General features: G+C 45.1%; 2 protein-coding genes across 2 annotated transcripts; both read right to left on the bottom strand.

The window, feature by feature from the left end:
- Window positions 1–3120: 3120 nt before the first annotated feature.
- Window positions 3121–4167, bottom strand: LOC124692558 (thylakoid lumenal 19 kDa protein, chloroplastic-like). Its single transcript, XM_047225951.1, has one exon. It carries the CDS (start codon window positions 4064–4066, stop codon window positions 3320–3322), a length of 747 nt encoding a protein of 248 aa, XP_047081907.1. The 5' UTR covers window positions 4067–4167; the 3' UTR covers window positions 3121–3319.
- An 8131-nt stretch (window positions 4168–12298) lies between these two features.
- LOC124687631 (histone H2B.2) lies at window positions 12299–12821 on the bottom strand. The gene has a single exon (XM_047221404.1). The coding sequence runs from the start codon at window positions 12819–12821 to the stop codon at window positions 12369–12371; it is 453 nt and encodes a 150-aa protein (XP_047077360.1). The 3' UTR covers window positions 12299–12368.
- Between the last annotated feature and the right edge of the window lie 7133 nt (window positions 12822–19954).

Below are 19954 nucleotides of genomic sequence, written 5' to 3'. Positions count from 1 at the left end.
GTGCTGGGTGATGCAAGCAGTCCCGGCCCCAAAGTCGGAGAGGTTCTTGGGCCTCAGTTTGGGCCAACCGGCCAGGAACTCGGCACTTTCTACCACTGGGCCATCGTAACCTCTTGTAGTGGGATATGTTGTGCCAGTTGCCGATTGATCTGATCAATCGTTCCCGAAATAGAAGATTGACCGATCGATATCTGAAAATGAATCGATCCCCAATTCCCAATTTAACTCATTCAAACTCTCTTCGAGCGGGACAAGCGCATCTTTCTAGATGGAAGCAAGCCGAAGAGTTCGCGACCTCTGGTGCTTCGACGTTGTCCTCTGACGATGGGAGTGAACTTCTAGGCATTAGGCCACATACCGGGATGCATAGCCCGCACGGGTGTTGGCAGGCGCAGATCGCGGTCGGAAATGGAAGCGAGGTGGCAACATGGACATGACAATGGCCGATGCGGGAGGAAGTGAGAGGGAAAGTCCGGTCGGCGGAGGCTCAAACCAGGGCCAACGGGCTGGCTCGATTTCAGCATCTCCGAGCAGAAGACCGTTGCAAAATTGTTAGTATTTGGTACTTTGGTTCCCAATTGTCAATTTTAGCACAACATTTTCTCAATTGAATTTCATATCTACCTTTGTTAAATGTTCAAAGTCTTATACTCCCTCCGTTTCTAAATATAAGCCATATAATTCTGGCACCGAAATTAAAGAATGCAATTTTCAGAAAAATTACACCATGTTTGGGCAGGATTAACTCTACGCAATTAACACGAGCTAATAGAAAACATTGCATAAGATAAGAAAACATAATCAAATTTCTAAAAATATTTTCAATACAAGTGGTGCAATGCAATAGACCTTATATTCTGGATTTTTTCTCAAAAAACTATATGGCTTATATATAGGAACGGGGGAGTATTTAATACTGATAAACATTTGAAAGTGCTATTTGCTTTTTATGCACCGCATTAATCTTTATACATGAAAACCTTGTTGGAGGTGTATTTTCCCTATCTGATGTTTATATTAGTTGTTGTCTACGTGGAATTTTTTGTCACTCTTTGGCTCGCCTAGGCTTTGAAAAATTTCTAGGTCTGCCTATGGGCATGATGACTTTGCCTCATACCCTGCTTCCTCGGGCTTACCACTCGGAGTTTGTCAAGGGTTTCAAACTATGATTGGCAGCTAAACACAAGGGTTCCGCTCACTGCCTGACTTAACCTAACACCTTACACGAGTTGTTGACATCCATGCACCATCTTTATCCTTGTTGCCAAGGGTTGGCACATGCAGTCTGCCCAATTAGCATCGACACGTTTTTGCAAGACGCCATGTCTAGAAATATAGAGAAAATGTGCAGGAGCAGAATGGGAAACATACACTGAAATGGTGAAGTGATAATTATGTAAGTATTTTTTTGAATAACAAATAAATACAAACACTGTTTACACGGTAGTTGACGAACTTTTGAATCATCCAAAATACTACGTGGACCTCTGTATGGGCTCAAAGTTCAAACAATAATTCGGTTATCTAGGCTATCAGGTCGATTGAGTCATTTTCATGTTTCGAAAAAAATTGGGCTTAGGGCGTGAAGACAGGATTTGGGCACATCCAGGGGCGAGCCTATACCCCGCTCACGTGCGTGCGGGATTAACGCACCCACGCACCGGCTTGCTCCTATTGGGCCAGCCCAGCACCCAGAGAAAGTTACCTACAATTTTTTTCCTATTAATTTTTAACTTTTTTAGTAACTTCCAGATTTAAAACTTTTCATATTTTGAAAAAAATCCTATCAAAAAAATTTGGATTACAAAAATGTTTAAATTTGAAATTTTGCTCAAATTTGAAAATTGCTCGATTTTAAATTTGCTCGAATTTGAAAATGCTTAAATTTAAAATTGCTTCAATTTAAAAATTTGCTTGAATTTGAAATTTACTCAAATTTAAAATTTTCTCGAATTTGAAAAATATGTTCAAAAAAAGAAAAAAGCAGGAAAAGGAAAAACTGGGAAAAGACAAAATAAAAACAGAAAAGAAAAACAAAAACTGAGAACCGACCAAAAACCAACCAAATCAGCGAAGAACGGAAGAAAAGGGGAAAAAACGACTCCAGATGGGCCGCGGCCCGCTCTCTCCCGCGTGTGGGCGTTAGTCTTCGGGAGCAGCTATACACCGACCTGGTCGGTCGGTGCAACGCACCGCACACCCCCGCAACTCGGGGCGGTTCAGTGGGCCGCGGCCCATCCCAATAGGTAAGCTTTTTTTTTCTTTTTCTTTCCTTTTTGCTGTTTTATCTTTTCTATTTATATTTCCGTTTTTAAAATCTAACAACTTTTTTGGAAACACAAAACTATTTTTTGAGATAGAATATTCTGTAAAATTTGAACATTTTCAAAACTGAACAAATTTTAGAATTTGAACAATTTTAAATTTGAACAATTTTAAAATGTGAACATTTTTTAAAGTTGAATATTTTTTGAAATTGAACATTTTTAACTGAACAATTTCAAAGTTTGAACAATTTTAAAATTTGAACAGTTTCAAAGTTTGAAAATTTTTCAAAAATTTAAATTTGAACGGTTTTCAAATTTGAACGGTTTTCAGATTTGAACGGTTTTCAAATTTGAACATTTTTTAATTTAAACATTTTCTCAATTTGAACAATTTTTAAAAAATAAAATTTTCGAATCTGAAAAAATATAACAAAAACCGAAAACAGAAAAAAGAAAAGAAAACAGAAAAAGAAACCAGAAAAGAAAAAAGAAAAAGCAAAAATGAACTGCACAGCCTAAATGGGCCCGGCCCATACCCGACCAGGGGTGTGCGGTGGCCAGTAGCCACCGACCTGGTCGGTGTATAGGGTTTTCGCCGCTGCTGGGCGGGGAACAGGTTTTGCCCACATCCGGAGCCTGGAGGGTGATTGGAATCGCCAAGACCTCAAAACAATTCGGTCGGTCAGCCCGATGGAACACAGAAATTTCCCCCAGATCGTGCGGAAATCTAACGGTTTTCGCTGAAGTCCTTACAAAATTTCATTTAAAATGTACGCATTCCATCTACAACAGCCAGTCACAAACTCGTTCTATAAACTCGTGTGGCCCCTGAGGCCCTGATCTTCTACGCAGGTTAACTTGCATTCATTACGATTGAGCCGTTGCGTTGCTAACAGCAGAGCAACACTTAGCTGAGAAAATAATTTACAGATCAGATATACCAGATCGTATTGCTTAATTATCCACAATTCCACATCAATTACCTCTTCCCCGATCGCGCCTATACAAAACTGCTTGATCCACCACAACATACCGCGCGGGCAGCAGGCATGTCAATCTTGGCCGCTGAAGTCGACGGTCTTGAACGACTGGTGCAGGCGGCGGAGCACGGCCTCGTCGCGCCCCCACTCGGGGTTGGGCGCCGTGACGAAGTGCGCGTACAGCTTGTTCCGGGCGCACGTGACGGAGATGAGGCTGTGCGCGCCGGCGCCGGCCACCTCGTACTCGTAGTACACCTGCCCGTCCTCGTCTTTACGCTCCGTCGACGTCACGCCGTCCGCCGACGAGATCTGGTCCTGCAGCCCGACGTCGGAGAGGGCGAGGTTGTCGAGCACGGCGCCGACGGGCGCCAGCTTGCGGAAGCCGGAGAGGAAGGTGAGGTACTCCCGCTCGGAGCGCTTGCGCGGGTTGAAGAACTCGCTGTCCGTGCCGTTGGTGCCCTTCTCCACCTTGGACACCAGCCGCTCCTTCCACCCCTCGGGGACGTCGTAGACGTACTCCGCCGCGTCCTTCTTGCTCGCGTTCCCGCCGTACCCGCCGTAGTTCGCCGCGCTCGCCGCCGTGCCGTAGTACGTCTTGAACTCCGCCTCCGCGTGCAATGGCGCCGCGGGAGACAGCAAAAGGAGGCCGGTTGCGGCGGCCGCGGCCAGCGTGGTGGCGAACGGCCTGGGCGCCGGGAGCCTCACATTCACAGACTGCGGCGCCGACGGTGGCTGCTGGGAGGAGGCAGCCGATGAGGAGGTGGAGGCGGTGGTGGTGAGGAGAGGAGAAGGGGAGAAGAGCGAGGCGAGCATGGTCATGGCGGACCTCGACGTCGTGCCCCTGTGGTGATTCGCGCGCGTTTTTGTGTGGTTTTGTGTCGATGAGAGGATAGGAGAGATCGGCGTGGCTTATCCGTTGCGAGCGACGAGGCATTCCACTAGGACTTTGTCCTTGTCGCTGTATGTGGAGAAAGAAATGGTGCTTGTGTGGGCTTGCAGCCCAGTTACTTGGCAAGGCCTTTCGTTGTACAATACCGAAATTTTCTGAGGTTCGGTCTACTTTCATGATGCGTTAATGACCAGAAATTTCATTACTCATCTCGGGTGCATGTTTCTGCCATCGGAAAAATATTCAAATTGTTAACAATTTGTAATAAATAATTTGCATGTATATCTCGATATTCTATGTGTCCCCGTTAAGTTTCGTGAAAATAGATATTTCTGTGTCATGTGTAAAAACAACAAAACAATATCTCGGATTTTTTCTTTTTACATACGACATAAAAAATATCATTTTTTCGTGAAACAACTTTGTGATCAGTTAAAATGTAGAGATGTAAGTGTAAAGAAATTAAACCGGGGAGTATATATAGACGGTAGGCTCAAGACGAGCCCAGCTTTAACTTAATAAAGCCACAACACGACAGAGTACAACAAAGATCCAGGGGTCAAATACACATCAACACAGTGCGAAATAGGCATGGACCAAATGCCAAACAGGTCCAAGAGTCCACAAGCTCAACCTAGAGAATACTGATGATACAAAGGAGAATTAGGTCGGCGCCATTCCTTCTCGCAGCTCCGCATGAAGAGAGTGGATCCGTCTGATCGTCATCTCCAGCGCCTCACGGTTTTACCTCCTAGCCACTGGCTTCCACACTTGTAAGTATATGAACATTTTGAATATGATATCAGCCTTGCGAAGGGTACTTTTCCTCGATCGTAAACTTGTTCCTAATGTTCCAGAGGAACCATAGGAGAGCCGCACAGCAAGTAGATAGAACGCGCCTAGTCTGATCGACACAACCATCCAGGAATCTAAATACATCTGCCGTACACGAAGGGTTCCAGGTGAAGCCTAGTAGTTCCCGCACTACGCTCCACATAAACCTCTCCAAAGAGCAGATAAAGAAGATATTGTTTGTATCCTCCCACCCATCACACAAGGCACATCTGCCCGTGGAAGACCCCTGTCTTTGACGGATATTGTCGAGGGATGGCAGCCGTTTCGGCTCGTCAGTGTTTTCTAGGGGTTCCCTGACACAGCCTCCTGTAAAGGGATCGGACCATGAACCTTCTTGAAGGTTCCAGTGCCCACGAAATAATATCCGTCTTCTGGGAGAGAGAGAGAGAGAGAGAGAGAGAGAGAGAGAGAGAGAGAGAGAGAGAGAGGGAGCTCCCAGCTCCCTTCTAAGGGCCCCCCACTCCACCATTTCGCGTTGCCCCAGGGCCTGACGCATAGGAATGTGCCAATCCCCATCCCTATATGCACGGGCTACCGAGACGGCCGGGTCTAAAGCCAGAGAAAATAGGGTGGGGAAGCGATCTTTGAGGTACCCAAAGTCTCGTGGAAGAACCGTTGCGCACCCGGTGTTGTGCTCCCAAACAGAACACCAGTTTAACTTTCTGGATGGCGTTCCAGAACTAAGACCCGCTCTGGTGTGAATCGACCAACAGGTCTTTAGTATGTAGATATTTGCTTCTGAGTATGTCAGCCCAAAGGCCCTGCTCGCCCGCATAAAGCTTCTAGATCCATTTTGCCATCAGGCAGGTGTTCATAAGCTTGGTGTCAACAATCCCAAGAACCCCAAGGACTTGGGCTTGCACACCGCATCCCAGCACACCCAATGATATTTACACTCGAACCAAAACCCTCCCAGTAGAACCGGGGGTGATGTTTGTTGAAGACTTGGTGCACCCCAACGCCAAGTAAGCAAACTCCCATAGCATGCATGGGGAGGTTCGACAAATGGGCGTTGGTGAGAGTCAGTCTTGGCGCAGAGGACATGAACTTGCCCATCCAAGGATCCACTCTCTTGCCAGCCACCTTAAGGCCAAGAGGTTCCCAATAGCATGCATGGGGAGGTTCGACAAACCGGGGAGTATATGTTGCTCTAGGTGCCAAAACGCCATATCTGTCTGTGTTGTCTTACTCAGAACTTGAGACGATAGAATAACCTTTTGGGGGCTATTCCACGCATATCATAAAAATACACCTTGCAGTTTACTTGATGAATCTCGCGTAGCTTAGGCATAGTGACCTCGAAATTTGGTGTGGCGACTGACATGATAATTTCTTTCTTTTTTTCCACGTGATCCTGACTTGGGATAAGGGAATAAGCACACACCAACATCATCCACGTAAAACAAGGAAAACGAAAAATTCTAAGCGTGAAGCGCCGTGTACTGCTAGCATCTTTCATAACCGAGAACTAGGAGTTTCAAAAACGTTGACCAACTGGGAATGATTCCTCCCTTGACTATACGTTGTTAGGTAGGATGAGACTCTCCCCGCGGATGGACGCTAAGATAATAACCCGGTTTAAAGTCCGCCCCTCTATGTGAAATTACCGCGAGATGGGGATTCGAACCCGGATGGACTGGCTGCACACTCGCTAGCCTTGCCACTGAGCTAGTACTCAGTTCTCGAACTAGGAGTTTCAAACAACACGACATATATATAAAGCAAGCACCCAGTGATGCAAATTTTTCAACGATAGGGACCAAAAACAGGAACACCTATCCTAATCAAAGCTTCCCCTTACTTTCCTTCTTCCCCCAGAACATTGTTTTTATCCACAAGAACATGTCAATGTTCTTTAGCTTCTTCATCTTCTCTAACATTATCATCATCAGCCATCTGAATATCAAGTGCTTCCAGCTGAGGTCTACCAGCACCGGCAAGATCATTCGGTGCATTTCTTTGCAAAGTCGCAACTCTAGAGCGCATACCTGGCCAGTAGTTTATAAATATGCAATCCAAACAAATCAAGCTCTATTACGAAATTTCCAGATCACTTAGCAAATAGCGGCCAGGGTAGTGATCTGCATGTTTCTGCTAAAGGAATAAATTGAGCCATAAACCAATTGCCAGGTTTATTACTTGTACCAACTGATGTTGCCACCACACTCCATACATAGTTGGGAGCTGAACAAGTGAAGAAAAGATGATAAATTGTCTTTTCTTCATTACAAAACTGACACTTGGTATTGCCCACCCAGCCTCTCATCGTCATGTTGTCCTTAATTGGTTGCAGTTGTATTATGCCAAATCAAGGAGAGCCAAACTTTGATTTTTAAAGGAATTTTGTCTTTCCAAAAATGGTTGAAGGACCTGCCAATACCATTACTACATAACTGAGAATACATAGATTTCACTGTGAATTTCCCTGATTTTGTCCATTTCCATTTTGGCCTATCAGTCCGACCAGGAATAGCAGCACATGCTAGTGTGTCTTGTAGTTTTTTCTATTCTATTTGAAGACAGCAATTTCTTTCTTCTTCTTTTTGGGAAGTGAGACGCTTTGTTGTTTGGTTAAAAAATCAGAGTTAGGACTAATACTTAAGAAAGTGTTTTCTTAATCAGAGTCCAAGGCCCTATATTTGTCAATTAACCGAAGAGAATTGTTGATTTAAGTATAGAAAAGGTACAACACATCCAAAACATTGTCCAACCTGACTACCAACACAGACACGAGACACGTCGTCGAGGATGAGATAGTTATAATTTCAACACAAAGCCCATGCAGCTCATGTCAAACAGTGTGCCAACACATCGAGGATGACCCTAGCTCACAATTAGGTTTTTTTTTAATTTGAAGTGTATTATAGGGGATTGGAGAGAATTATCCTGAATCCTGAGATTTAGATTGCGCGAAAATAATATTACATCATCAGCATCAGTAACATGTTGGAAGTCCTATGTTTACAAAAAAGAGGAGCAGAGCTCACTATTTGCATCAATGAAACAAAGGTTTTACATTGTATCAGGTTTACAGATTGGCCGACAAGCCAATTTAAGGGAATCCCACAACTCAATACGCCATATGCTCTCAGAATCCTTCTGTAAGAGATCATTCTTCGTTCGAAGCTTCTACCAGAACGATCAGACCCAGGCTATGTGAAGCAGTTCCCCACACTCTTCTGTCCAGGAGAAGCATCATTTCACTAGTATTTATTGTGTGTCTTTGCAGAGTTCACCTAGGATCCTGAAACCGAAGTTCATTTTGTAAGGTACAGAGACTCCAAAGGGACGCAGCACATAAGTTAATTCTGACAGAGTGTTTGTTGGAAGTGAGCCACCACCCAGAAATGTCGTCAACTGATTCGGGCTGTGTACATTAAAAAAAACCTGCTGTGAACTCCCAAAGTCGACTAGCAATAACACATACAAAGAATAGTGTTCTACAGTTTCACTCCACAAAAATGTTGTTGGAAGCAAATATACCGAATACAGATAAAACCAAGAAAGTGTTTGGCTGCAGTAAGAGCAGGTCTAACAGACCCCGTAAAAGGGGCAAACCCGTATAATAACCGCCGGTTTGAGGGTTTCGGCTCTACCCGGCCGTCTAGCACGCCCCGTAAAAACGCCCCCCGAATCGTTTTTTGCTGTTTTCGAGTACGGGGCGGGTCCTCGCCCCTACTTGTGCGGGGTGGGAGCGGGGATAGTGGGCGAAGCCGGCATCCCAATTCCAAAAGCGCGCGCGGACATTTCGGTTCCCCCGCCCGTTTTCCCCGCGCGCCGCCGCCGCCACCCGCGCGCCGCCGCCGCAATCCGTCAGATCCGTGCCCCTCCGCCGTCCGCCCAGCCTCGTCGAGGTTCTTCGACGCCCGCCGCACCTCCGCCGCGCCCCCGCCGAAGTTCCGCGTCCCTCCGCGCGCCGCCCGCCCTCCCGCCGTGGTCTTCTCCGCCGGTGAGTATTCCGCCGCGTTCTTCTTCGTTGCCGCCGGTAAATTGGTCGGATTTGGGGCTGATGTATGGTACACCGTGGTAGATGGCTTCGGAGGATGTGCACATGGCGGATTTGGACGCGACGACCACCGATTGGTCGTCGTCGGATTCCGGCGATTCGGATATCGACGAGCTGCTCAACGACGATGAGATGGAGATGATGCTGCTCCTGTTCGGATTGAAGCAAACGGAGGACCGCATGAAGCTGCTCGGATCAGCGGAAAGGATCCGTGATGGGGCGTATGTGCATTCCGCGGAACCGCGCGCTCGGCCACGAGCAGCTGATGCAAGATTATTTCGCCGAGGTACCGACCTATCCTCCCCGCCTCTTCCGTAGACGGTACCGAATGCGTAGGACTTTGTTCGAGAAAATCGTCAAAGATTGCGAGGCAAATTGCGACTATTTCAAGCAAAAAAGAAATGCTGCCCAAGTCATGGGATTTAGCCCATACCAAAAAATTTCTGCCGCCATGAGGGTTATTGCCTACGGTATACCAGCAGATTATACCGATGAGTACCTTCGCATTGGTGTGCAAACAACCACGGATTGCGTGCGTATGTTTGCCAAGATGGTGATCAAGTTGTATGGAGAGATGTATCTCCGAGCTCCAAATGAGGATGATACAAAAAGGCTCATGGAGATCAATGAAAAGAGGGGTGGCCGGGGATGCTTGGTAGTTTGGATTGCATGCATTGGACATGGAAAAATTGTCCAAAAGCATGGCATGGCATGTATTGTGGCAAAAGCCGTGATGCTACCATTGTTCTTGAAGCTGTGGCCTCTCAAGACTTATGGATTTGGCATGCTTTTTGGATTGCCGGGGACACTCAACGACATCAACATCTTGAATAGATCCCCTTTGTTTGCAAGACTAGTTAAGGGTGATGCTCCACCTTGTAACTACAAAGTTATGAACAATGAGTACACCATGGGGTACTATCTCACAGATGGTATTTACCCTAACTATGCAACCCTTGTCAAGTCCATAAAAGAGAAAAAGGACAGGCCTTTGACAAGAAAGGAAGCTTGCTTCACCAGAAATCAAGAGGCATGCCGCAAGGATATTGAGAGAGCTTTTGGTGTCCTTCAAGCAAGGTTTGCAATTGTCAGGGGTCCTGCTAGGTTTTGGGACAAGGAAACTCTTGTTGATGTCATGACATGTTGTGTGATTCTTCACAACATGATCATTGAAGATGAAAGAGGTTTAAACTTGCCATGTTTCTATGACAATGTTGGCACCCGAGTGCAACCCGAGAGGAACCCTGATCGGCTTGAAGCTTTTCTTGCAGCTCATCGAGGCATTGAAAATGCCGAGACTCATCACCAGCTCACCCAAGATCTGATTGATCACCATTGGCGATTGCATGGCCAATGAGTTTTTACATTCATTTTCCATTGTTGTATGTGTGGAACATTCATTTCCTATTTGTTGTATGTGTGAAACATTTGTTATTTGTTTAATTCTTCCATTAGAACATTTGTTGACATTTCCGACAAACATTATTGTAATAATTAAGACGATTATTGTGTGATGTAAAACATTTATTTTATGTGAATGGTGTGTTGGTTCTAATATGCAATTTGTCAAAAAACCCTGTTTTGAGGGGCCAAAACTCGGGCGAGCTAGCAGACCCCGTATCCCCACCCCGTAAAACAGAATATTCTGTTTTACGGGGTGGGGATACGGGGTCTGCTAGCTCGCCCGAGTTTTTGGCCGGCGAAAACCGGATACAGGGCCCTCTACTCGCGTTTTAAGGGGCGAAAAAATACGGGGCCTGTTAGACATGCTCTAACAGTTTGAGAATACACCGTGAGTGAAATGTTTCCTGAGGGTAATGGCATACAAATGCAGTACAATACAAGTATACAACTTTGGTTCAAGAACTATATTCTGATTACAGAAGATGGTTACGACAGAACTTTCGGAGAAAAGGCTGAAGCCTGCTTTTATATAAAAGCAACACACAAACACAGAGTACTGGGAGAATTTAGCCCTTACAAAGTTCGAACACCACAGAACGAAGAAAAACAACAGAAGCTCCAGGGAGCACCTAGTTACAAACTACACTACTAGCGAGCAACTAGATAAACTGGAGACTACTGCTAAAAGCTCAACCAACACCTCTGCGCGGTTTTGTCAGGAAGAAGGAACCTTTAACCACCATCTTCAGTTTCTTGATTATCACCACACACTCCTCTTCACGCTTTGCTGGCCACAGAAGTTTTCACTGCGAAAGTAAGGATATCATTTTGAAGATGTTATTCATGGGGGAGCTACAGATATTATCATTGAACACTAAATCATTCCGAGCAAGCCAAATGGACCAGAGGAGTGCCCGAATCACTGCCCACGCACTGTAATTGGAGCGCAAACCCAGAGATTTCAGACCCATGCTAGCAAAATCATCAAAAGTTTTGACACAGATCAGTAAGAACAGAAAGGATCGCATTGCATATTCAGAATCAGATCGGTGGCGTGCACGATGGCCTAATGAAAATGATTTGACAGAGATCTACTTCCTCCTCCATCCAACGTTGAGCCACACCCTGACCATGGAAGGAGAGGCAATGTTGTACGCAAGTACAACGAGACCAGAGCACCTCTGGTCCTCTGCTGTGCTCCATCACAAGATGTTGGAAACTTGGAACTTGGCGCGTAACTGATTCTATCGAAATTGAAAAGCCCGCCCAAACTTTTGGTGTGCAAAAATTCCGGGTACCAAAAGTTAAATCTAAATCTGAAATCAGAGAAAACTCCTCAGCACACAGAGCAGGACAGACAGGATTCTCAAGAGAACAATAGATCAGACAGGAGATTCTAAAATAGTTCAAACCAAAAGTTCAGAATCTAGATCCTACACTGAAACAAAAATTAAGTCCGTAAACATGCTCATAGTAGTAAGAATTACTATATCCCCAGACACAGATTGAAACGAACATGAGTCGAGTTGTACAGCAATTGAATCCAAATTGAAAGCCCGCCCAATTCTTTCATGTGCAAAATTTTCAAGTGCCGAAAGCTACTCGGCACATTGATCACCACGGACAAGATTATCAGGAAAAAATAACAAAGACAGTAACTTCTAAAATAGTTCAAACCAAAAGTTCAGAACCTGACTCCTACAATGAAACCAAAACAAAGTCACGCAACAAGCTCGTAGTGGTAAGACTTACTACTATATCCCAGATTAAAAAGGACATGAGTCAGATTCGAAGCAAGGATAACATTTCTTCAGATTGCAACAGTAGGGATGTTCCACAGGCAGCAAATTTCTTACAAGACGACATGCTCGGCACAAACTCAGACATCTAACTACAGAGTAACACCGATTTCACCTAAAGACGAAACAGAAGAAAGGAGCCACTCTCCGAGAACACAACACAGCAGCCTAGGCGGAAGTGAACTTGGTGACGGCCTTGGTGCCCTCGGAGACGGCGTGCTTGGCGAGCTCGCCGGGGAGGACGAGGCGGACGGAGGTCTGGATCTCCCGGGACGTGATGGTGGGCTTCTTGTTGTAGCGCGCGAGCTTGGCGGACTCGCCGGCGAGCTTCTCGAAAATATCGTTGATGAAGGAGTTCATGATGGACATGGCCTTGGAGGAGATGCCGATGTCCGGGTGCACCTGCTTGAGCACCTTGAAGATGTAGATCTTGTAGGTCTCGACGGACTTCTTGGCCTTCTTCTTCCCCTTCTTGCCCTCGCCGCCCTCCTTGGCCGCCGTCTTCCCCGCCGGCAGCCGCTTCTCCGCCTTCGGCTTCTTGCCGGCCGGGGCCTTCTCGGCCGCGGGCTCCTCCTCCACGGGCTTCTTCACCGCCGGCTTCTTCTCCGTCTTGGGGGCCATGGGTGCTGCTGGTTTCTCCGGAGAGGGAGGTGCGGTGGTGGGGGTTCTCGCCGGAAGGTGGAGGGAAGAGTGGGGAGTTGAGATGCCAGGAGACGATCGGGGCGGACGATTATATACGAGAAAGAGGTGGGCGCTGATTGGTTGAGGGGGTGTGCCACGGATCGGTTTTGCAAACTGATTCCAGCCGTTGGCTGCTCTTTGGATGGACGGCCAAGGTGCGTCTCGAGTCGGATCGCTAACCTCGCGTCTCGCGAAAAGGTGGAGGCGGGAGGCGATTGGCTTCGGCGCGGGCGTGTACCAACTTTTTTTCATGTGCAAAATTTTCCGGTACCGAAAGTTAAATCTAAATCAGAGAAAACTACTACTACCTCTATACCGATTTACAGGGCAAATACGCATTTGAAGAAAGAAGTTTAACTACAGATTTAGTCAATAAAATATAAAATATATGCCACAAAAATTATACCATTGGATTCATATTCAAAAAATGTTTCAAACAGTATAATTTTTATGATATTTTATATTTTATTAACTAAATTAGTAATCCAAGATTTTTCTCGAAATACGCAATTACCATGTAAATCAGTATGGACGGAGTACTACCACCCACGGGACGTAATTAATCAACACAACTCCTCCGGACCGGAGTGAGTAGTACTCAGCAGTAGCACATATACCAATAAAAAACCAGTAGCACATACCATTAAAAACAGAGTAGATCACACCACGGATAGGATTATCAAAAAAAAAGGTAATATGATAACTTATAGAATAGTTCAAAGCATACGTTCAAGATATGACTCCTACATTGAAACCAAAACAAAGTTGCTTGACGCTCAATACTTAGGGCATCTCCCGCGGCTGCACGCACTCTGGTCACCAAAAGTGACTGCATGCGGACGTTTGGATCGGGCTGTGGACATGAAGTTGGCCTCCTTTGGTGATATGTTTGTTTGGGTCGGGGTATCCAGCGAACGATGCATTTTTTGGCAATATTTTTTATTTATAATATAACCATTTACATAGAGCCAAAAATTAGTAAAAAGGGGAAGTAAATAAACCAAGCTAACAGTGGCACCTGCCATGGCTGCTTACTTGTCATCATCGTCAACGACGAGGTCGATATAGACCAGAGGAGCCCAAGGCCATGGCCAATGAAGAGGTTGTTGAGGAGCTGGAGGCGGTGCTAGTGCGGGAGGAGGCGGAGGAGGAGTCCACGGCCCGCAGTTGAATGGCGAGGCCATCCCACTGAGCGAGGTTGTCGAGCTCGCTATTGCCGATGGCCATCTCCATGGCATCGTCCTCCGTGAGGTTCGGCGGTTGGATTTCGTCCTCATCCTCCAAGGCGCCCTCTTCGTCCACCTCATCGTCGTTGAAGCATGCACGGAGCTCCTGGTTGAAGAAGTCAACATCGCCTAGGAAACCCACGCGACGACGCGGGTCGAACTCCGATCTCCCGAGGTGGACCAATTGTAAGGAGTCGAGGCGAAGGCCAGATCATCGCGCAAATCTACGGCGGCGGGAGGATGAATCTACGGCGGCGGATCTCGTACCACCGTTGGCATTCCTCGTGCGGCACCGGAGGCACCGAGACACGACGGTGCTTGGGGTAACATACACCGTTGGGCATTCCCGCATCCTGCCAAGGGATCGGCCGGTTCTCCTCGAACAGCCGATGGGCGAGTTCCACCGACACGTAATGGCGGTTGTGCGGGGTTTTCTGTTGGATATAGTGCCCTAGAGAAAGAAAGAAAAAATAGTGTTTATTTTTATATATCAATAGTTCGTAATAGTTTTGTGCCATGCTATAATTGTATCAATCGGAAACATTGATACACATGTAGTATTGTAAACAAATCAGGATCCGTGGTGAGCATTCGCAAACTAGTTTATTGTGGCCAATCGTTGGTCGAGGTTTCCCGATCATGGGCACGTAGTCATTGACAATGGAGTCATATCATTGAGTGAATGATATGATGGACATTCTCATATATGAGAATTTTAACGAGATCAAAGTCACATCGAGTTCAAACGTTCTGATATTTATGAAAGTGTAGTAACCTAATCCTTAGACCGTGAGACCATATCTAATCACCGTCAACGGGGGATACTTTCGTTGTATCAACCGCCACACCGTAGCAGGGTGGTCATAAAGGTGCAGCTAGGTATTCCAATGGGATGGTTGAGGCGTATGGATCAAGAGCATGATTTGTTCATCCGCGTGATGGAAGATACTCTGGGCCCACTCGGTGAGATTACATCCGAGTTGCAACACATGGCTAGGTCATGAGGATGGAATCGAATAGAACAATTTGAATAGCCTTGTCGGTAACGAGATCAAACTAGGTATGATGATACCAATGATCAAGTCTCGGACGAGTGCCATTATCGAAGTAAGAAAGGGAATGGTATACGACGTAATGGTTCAAACGATGATCACATCTTCGTAGAATACATGGGGGTCTCTATTGTTCTCCATAACACCCTGGTGATCATTGATCGGAGAGTGTCTCGATCATGTCTCTGCGTCATTCTCGAACTGTAGGGAAACACACTTAAGGGTTCAACGAAACTTAATATTGTTTTGGATTCAAATGAAACACCGAAGAATAGAGAAGAGAGAAGCGAAAAGGGTTCCAGGAGAATCATAAGGATGTTCGGAGTGACACGAGAGGCGTCTCAGATCATCGGAAATTAAATAATATTATTATATAATTAATTGAACATATATTAAATATATATTTATTTAATTAATTAAAAAGGTGCAACCCAGGAGGGGGCCTTTAAGTGGCCAGCCAAACCCCTAGGGTTTCCTAGGTGGGCGGCTAGGGTTTCCAAGGTGCGGACGGCTAGGGTTTCCTAGGTGGGGCGCATGGGCCCTTGAGGGCCCTCATGACCCACAAGTATAGGGGATCGCAACAGTCTTCGAGGGAAGTAAAACCCAATTTATTGATTCGACACAAGGGGAGACAAAGAATACTTGAAAGCCTTAACAGCGGAGTTGTCAATTCAGCTGCACCTGGAAACAGACTTGCTCGCAAGAGTTTATCGATAGTAACAGCTTTATAGCAAGTAGCAGTAGTGAAATAACAACAGACAGAGTAACAAAGACAGCAGTAGTTATTATAGTAAACAGCAGGATTAAAATACTGTAGGCACAGGGATGGATGAACGGGCGTTGCATGGATGAGAGAAACTCATGTAACAATCAAACAGGGCATTTGCAGATAGTAATAAAACGGTATCCAAGTACTAATCAATCAATAGGCATGTGTTCCATATATAGTCGTACGTGCTCGCAATGAGAAACTTGCACAACATCTTTTGTCCTACCAGCCGGTGGCAGCCGTGCCTCTAGGGAATCTACTGGAAATTAAGGCACTCCTTTTAATAGAGCACCGGAGCAAAGCATTAACACTCCGTGAACACATGTGATCCTCATATCACCGACATCCCCTCCGGTTGTCCCAATTTCTGTCACTTTGGGGCCTCGGGTTCCGGACAGCAATACGTGTATACAACTTGCAGGTAAGATCATAAAGCAATGAATATCATCATGAATCGATAACATGTTCGGATCTCGAAATCATGGCACTCGGGCCCTAGTGACAAGCATTAAGCATAACAAGTTGCAACAATATCATAAAAGTACCAATTACGGACACTAGGCACTATGCCCTAACAATCTTATGCTATTACATGACCAATCTCATCCAATCCCTACCATCCCCTTCGGCCTACAGCGGGGGAATTACTCACACATGGATGGGGGAAACATGGTTGGTCGATGGAGAGGCGTCGGTGGTGATGATGGCGATGATCTCCTCCAATTCCCCGTCCCAGCGGAGTGCCAGAACGGAGTTTCTGGTCCCGAGACGGAGTTTCGCGACGGTGGCGGCGTACTGGATGGTTTCTGGCGATTTCGACTAACTCCCCGTGCGTTTTTAGGTCGAAGGCAATAAGTAGTCCGAAGGAGGGCGTCGGGGGCCAGCCGAGGCCGCCACACACTAGGGCCGCGCGCCCCCCTCCGGGCCGCGCCGGCCTAGTGTGTGGGGCCCTCGGGCCCCCACCCGGCTTGCCCTTCTCGGCTCCGTCAATATTCTCGGGAAAATAGGACCTTCCGCATAAATTCCGAGGATTTTCCCCGAAAGTTGGATTTCGCACAAAAACGAGACACTGAGCAATTCGCTGAAAACAGCGTTAGTCCGTGTTAGTTGCATCCAAAATACACAAATTAGAGGCAAAACAATAGCAAAAGTGTTCGGGAAAGTAGATACGTTTTGGACGTATCAACTCCCCCAAGCTTAGCTTATTGCTTGTCCTCAAGCAATTCAGATTGACAACTCGAGTGCGATAAAAGAACTTTCACGAACACCTTTGTTCATATGATGTAAATATTCTCATGATATGGCAAGTACTTAAGCAGTTCATAATAAGATATATGCAAATAAAATCATCTAATAGCTATGTCAATCATGGAAAAGGTACCAACAAATTAATAATGAGCATCATGAATCATGTCTATCGGCAGGATTGCAATGTTCATAGAATGATATGATAAAGTGGTATCTCGCTTGCCCATAATTGTACAACAGAAACATAAATGCTTGGGCACCTTTGAGGTTCATGAGAAGACTGGAAGTAGAGGTTATCAAAGATTAAAGCATCAAAGTTATACCACAATTAATCACATTTTGGGACAAGCATATTATACTAAGAATGACAGTTGTGCTCTCAAGAAAGTGCTCAAAGAAAGGATGGAGACTCAATGTAAAAGTAAAAGATTGACCCTTCGCAGAGGGAAGCATGGATTAACATGTGCTAGAGCTTTTCATTTGTAAAACAAGAGCAAAATTATTTTGAGAGGTGTTTGTTGTTGTCAACGAATGATAGTGGGTACTCTAACTACCTCGTCAACCGGACTTTCAAGAGCAGCTCCCATGAAGGACGTTATCTCTACCAAGCAAGGTAAATCATCCCTCTTCTCTTTTGTTTACACACGTACTTTAGTTTTATTATGGATGACACTCCCCCAACCTTTGCTTACACAAGCCATGGCTAACCGAATCCTCGGGTGCCTTCCATCAATCACATACCATGGAGGAGTGTCTATTTGCAATTTAAGTTGCTTACCGATAAATCAGGGCAAAACATGTGAAGAGAATTATTAATGAAAGTTGATTAATTGGGGCCGGGAACCCCGCTGCGCCTCTTTTTGCAAAATTATTGGATAAGCGGATGTGCCACTAGTCCATTATGAAAGTATGTCAAGAGTAAATGACAAGATTGAAAGATAAACACCACATATTTCCTCATGAGCTATGAAACATTAACACAAATTGAGAAGCATTTTGAAGGTTTAAAGGTAGCACATGAGAATTTACTTGGAATGGTTTGAAATTCCATGCATAGGTATTTATGGTGGACACTCTGGAATAACTTGGTTTTCATGTGTTTGGAAGCACGAGCAGCATTCCCGCTCAGTACAAGTGAAGGCTAGCAATAGACTGGGAAGCGACAATCAAGAGAGCAGTAACTGTCATAATCATGCTTGCGGCAAAATAAATTAATGGAGGCATAAAAGTGATACAAGAACTCTGAGGTAAAGTAAATCATCGAGGCTTAATTGACATTTTGTTCAGTCATATGCATGCGTGAGCATGTGCCAAGTTGATTCAAGAAAATTATTCAGAGGAGGATACCACAATGTCATACCTATCTATGAATAAAGCAATGCAAGCAAATACTTATGACATGCTACTCATATTAATAAATTGGAGCTAATCATGAGAGATCATGAACTTCTAGACTTTCTTAAATGACATATACCTCACATGAACCAACTAAGCATGCTCACATGGATGAGTATATGTACAAAAATGAAAACAAATAGAGTTCATACCAGACCTCTCACCACAATCGGATTGTCGTAGATCGTCATTATTGCTTTTTCACTTGTGTAGCTTGAATAATATGGAATGAAAACCACGCTCCAGCCCACCGAAGACCATTGAACTCATAATGAACTTTACAAAACCAAAGAAGAACAGCAAATATTTTTGGTGTTTTCGAATTTGGAAATAAGAACAAAAGGAAACAAACAAACAAAGCAAAATCTTTTTGGATTTTCTTATACCAAACCAACGATAGCAAATAGAGCAAGATAAAAGCAAGAAACTAAAATAAACAAGTGATGAAAAGAAAAAACAGAAATATTTTTGGTCTTTTTGTGTTTTAGGAAAGAAACAAAGCAAAAACAAGAAAATGAAAACTAAAAGAAACACAGAAAAGCAAGATGGCAGAAATCTGCCAAAACTTGACAACAGTATAGTAATCGATTTTTAAGAAAATCTTACGCTGCTCAGCTCGAAAAGTGTTCAACTAATGAAAGTTAGATAACAACCTGGGGAACATGCACAAAAATTGGCAGCTCAAAATAATGTTCTGGCTGTGCGCACGAATTTTTTTAGTAACAGTCCAGTAATCTGTTTTCAGCAAGCACTTCCCCAAATATCATCTTCCTCTCATTAGAAAACCACTCAAAGAAACTAAACAAGTATATACAAGTATCCAGCAACCATAATATGCAAAGAATGAGTGATGCCGGTATACCTTCCCCCAAGCTTAGGCTTTTTGCCTAAGTGGAGATCAATCCCATGGTGCCCATGAAGTAGCACCTCCGTAGTACGACGAAGATGGATCATATTCCGGGTATGTGCTGGAAGAAGCACCCGGATACGTGACGGTGTAGTCATAAGAGGGCTCGGCGTCCTCGGAGTCATGCTGCTGGTGGAAGCCTTGTATCTTCAATTGCTCATCCACCTCCTCCTTAGAGCGTGACCATGGTTTCCTGTCAATACTGAACAAATCAGGCTGCGGCAAAAGGATTTCCCTCTCTTCCCCGTCAGCAAACAATATTCTATAGACAATGTTATCTAAACTAGAGTCGTCCGTAACAAATTGGTGACTCTTCATAGCAGCAATATCGAGCCTCATAGGAGTTATTTTTACATCAGTAGGGTCAAGAGGAAGCTCTAAATATGCTAAAACGCGCGAAGCAATAATTCCTCCAAATATAGGCCCCTTGTTAGACAAGCGGCGAGCAACAAGAGCACCAAGATGATAAGGCGTGT

This window comes from Lolium rigidum, chromosome 2, assembly GCF_022539505.1.
Source record: "Lolium rigidum isolate FL_2022 chromosome 2, APGP_CSIRO_Lrig_0.1, whole genome shotgun sequence".
Classification (NCBI taxonomy): Eukaryota; Viridiplantae; Streptophyta; class Magnoliopsida; order Poales; family Poaceae; genus Lolium; species Lolium rigidum.
This window is presented reverse-complemented; position numbering and strand designations above follow the sequence as displayed.

What these genes read in the sequence shown, in the direction of transcription:
- LOC124692558 (XM_047225951.1), bottom strand. Translation starts at nt 4,066, where the DNA reads ATGACCATGCTCGCCTCGCTCTTCTCCCCTTCTCCTCTCCTCACCACC.
- LOC124687631 (XM_047221404.1), bottom strand. Translation starts at nt 12,821, where the DNA reads ATGGCCCCCAAGACGGAGAAGAAGCCGGCGGTGAAGAAGCCCGTGGAG.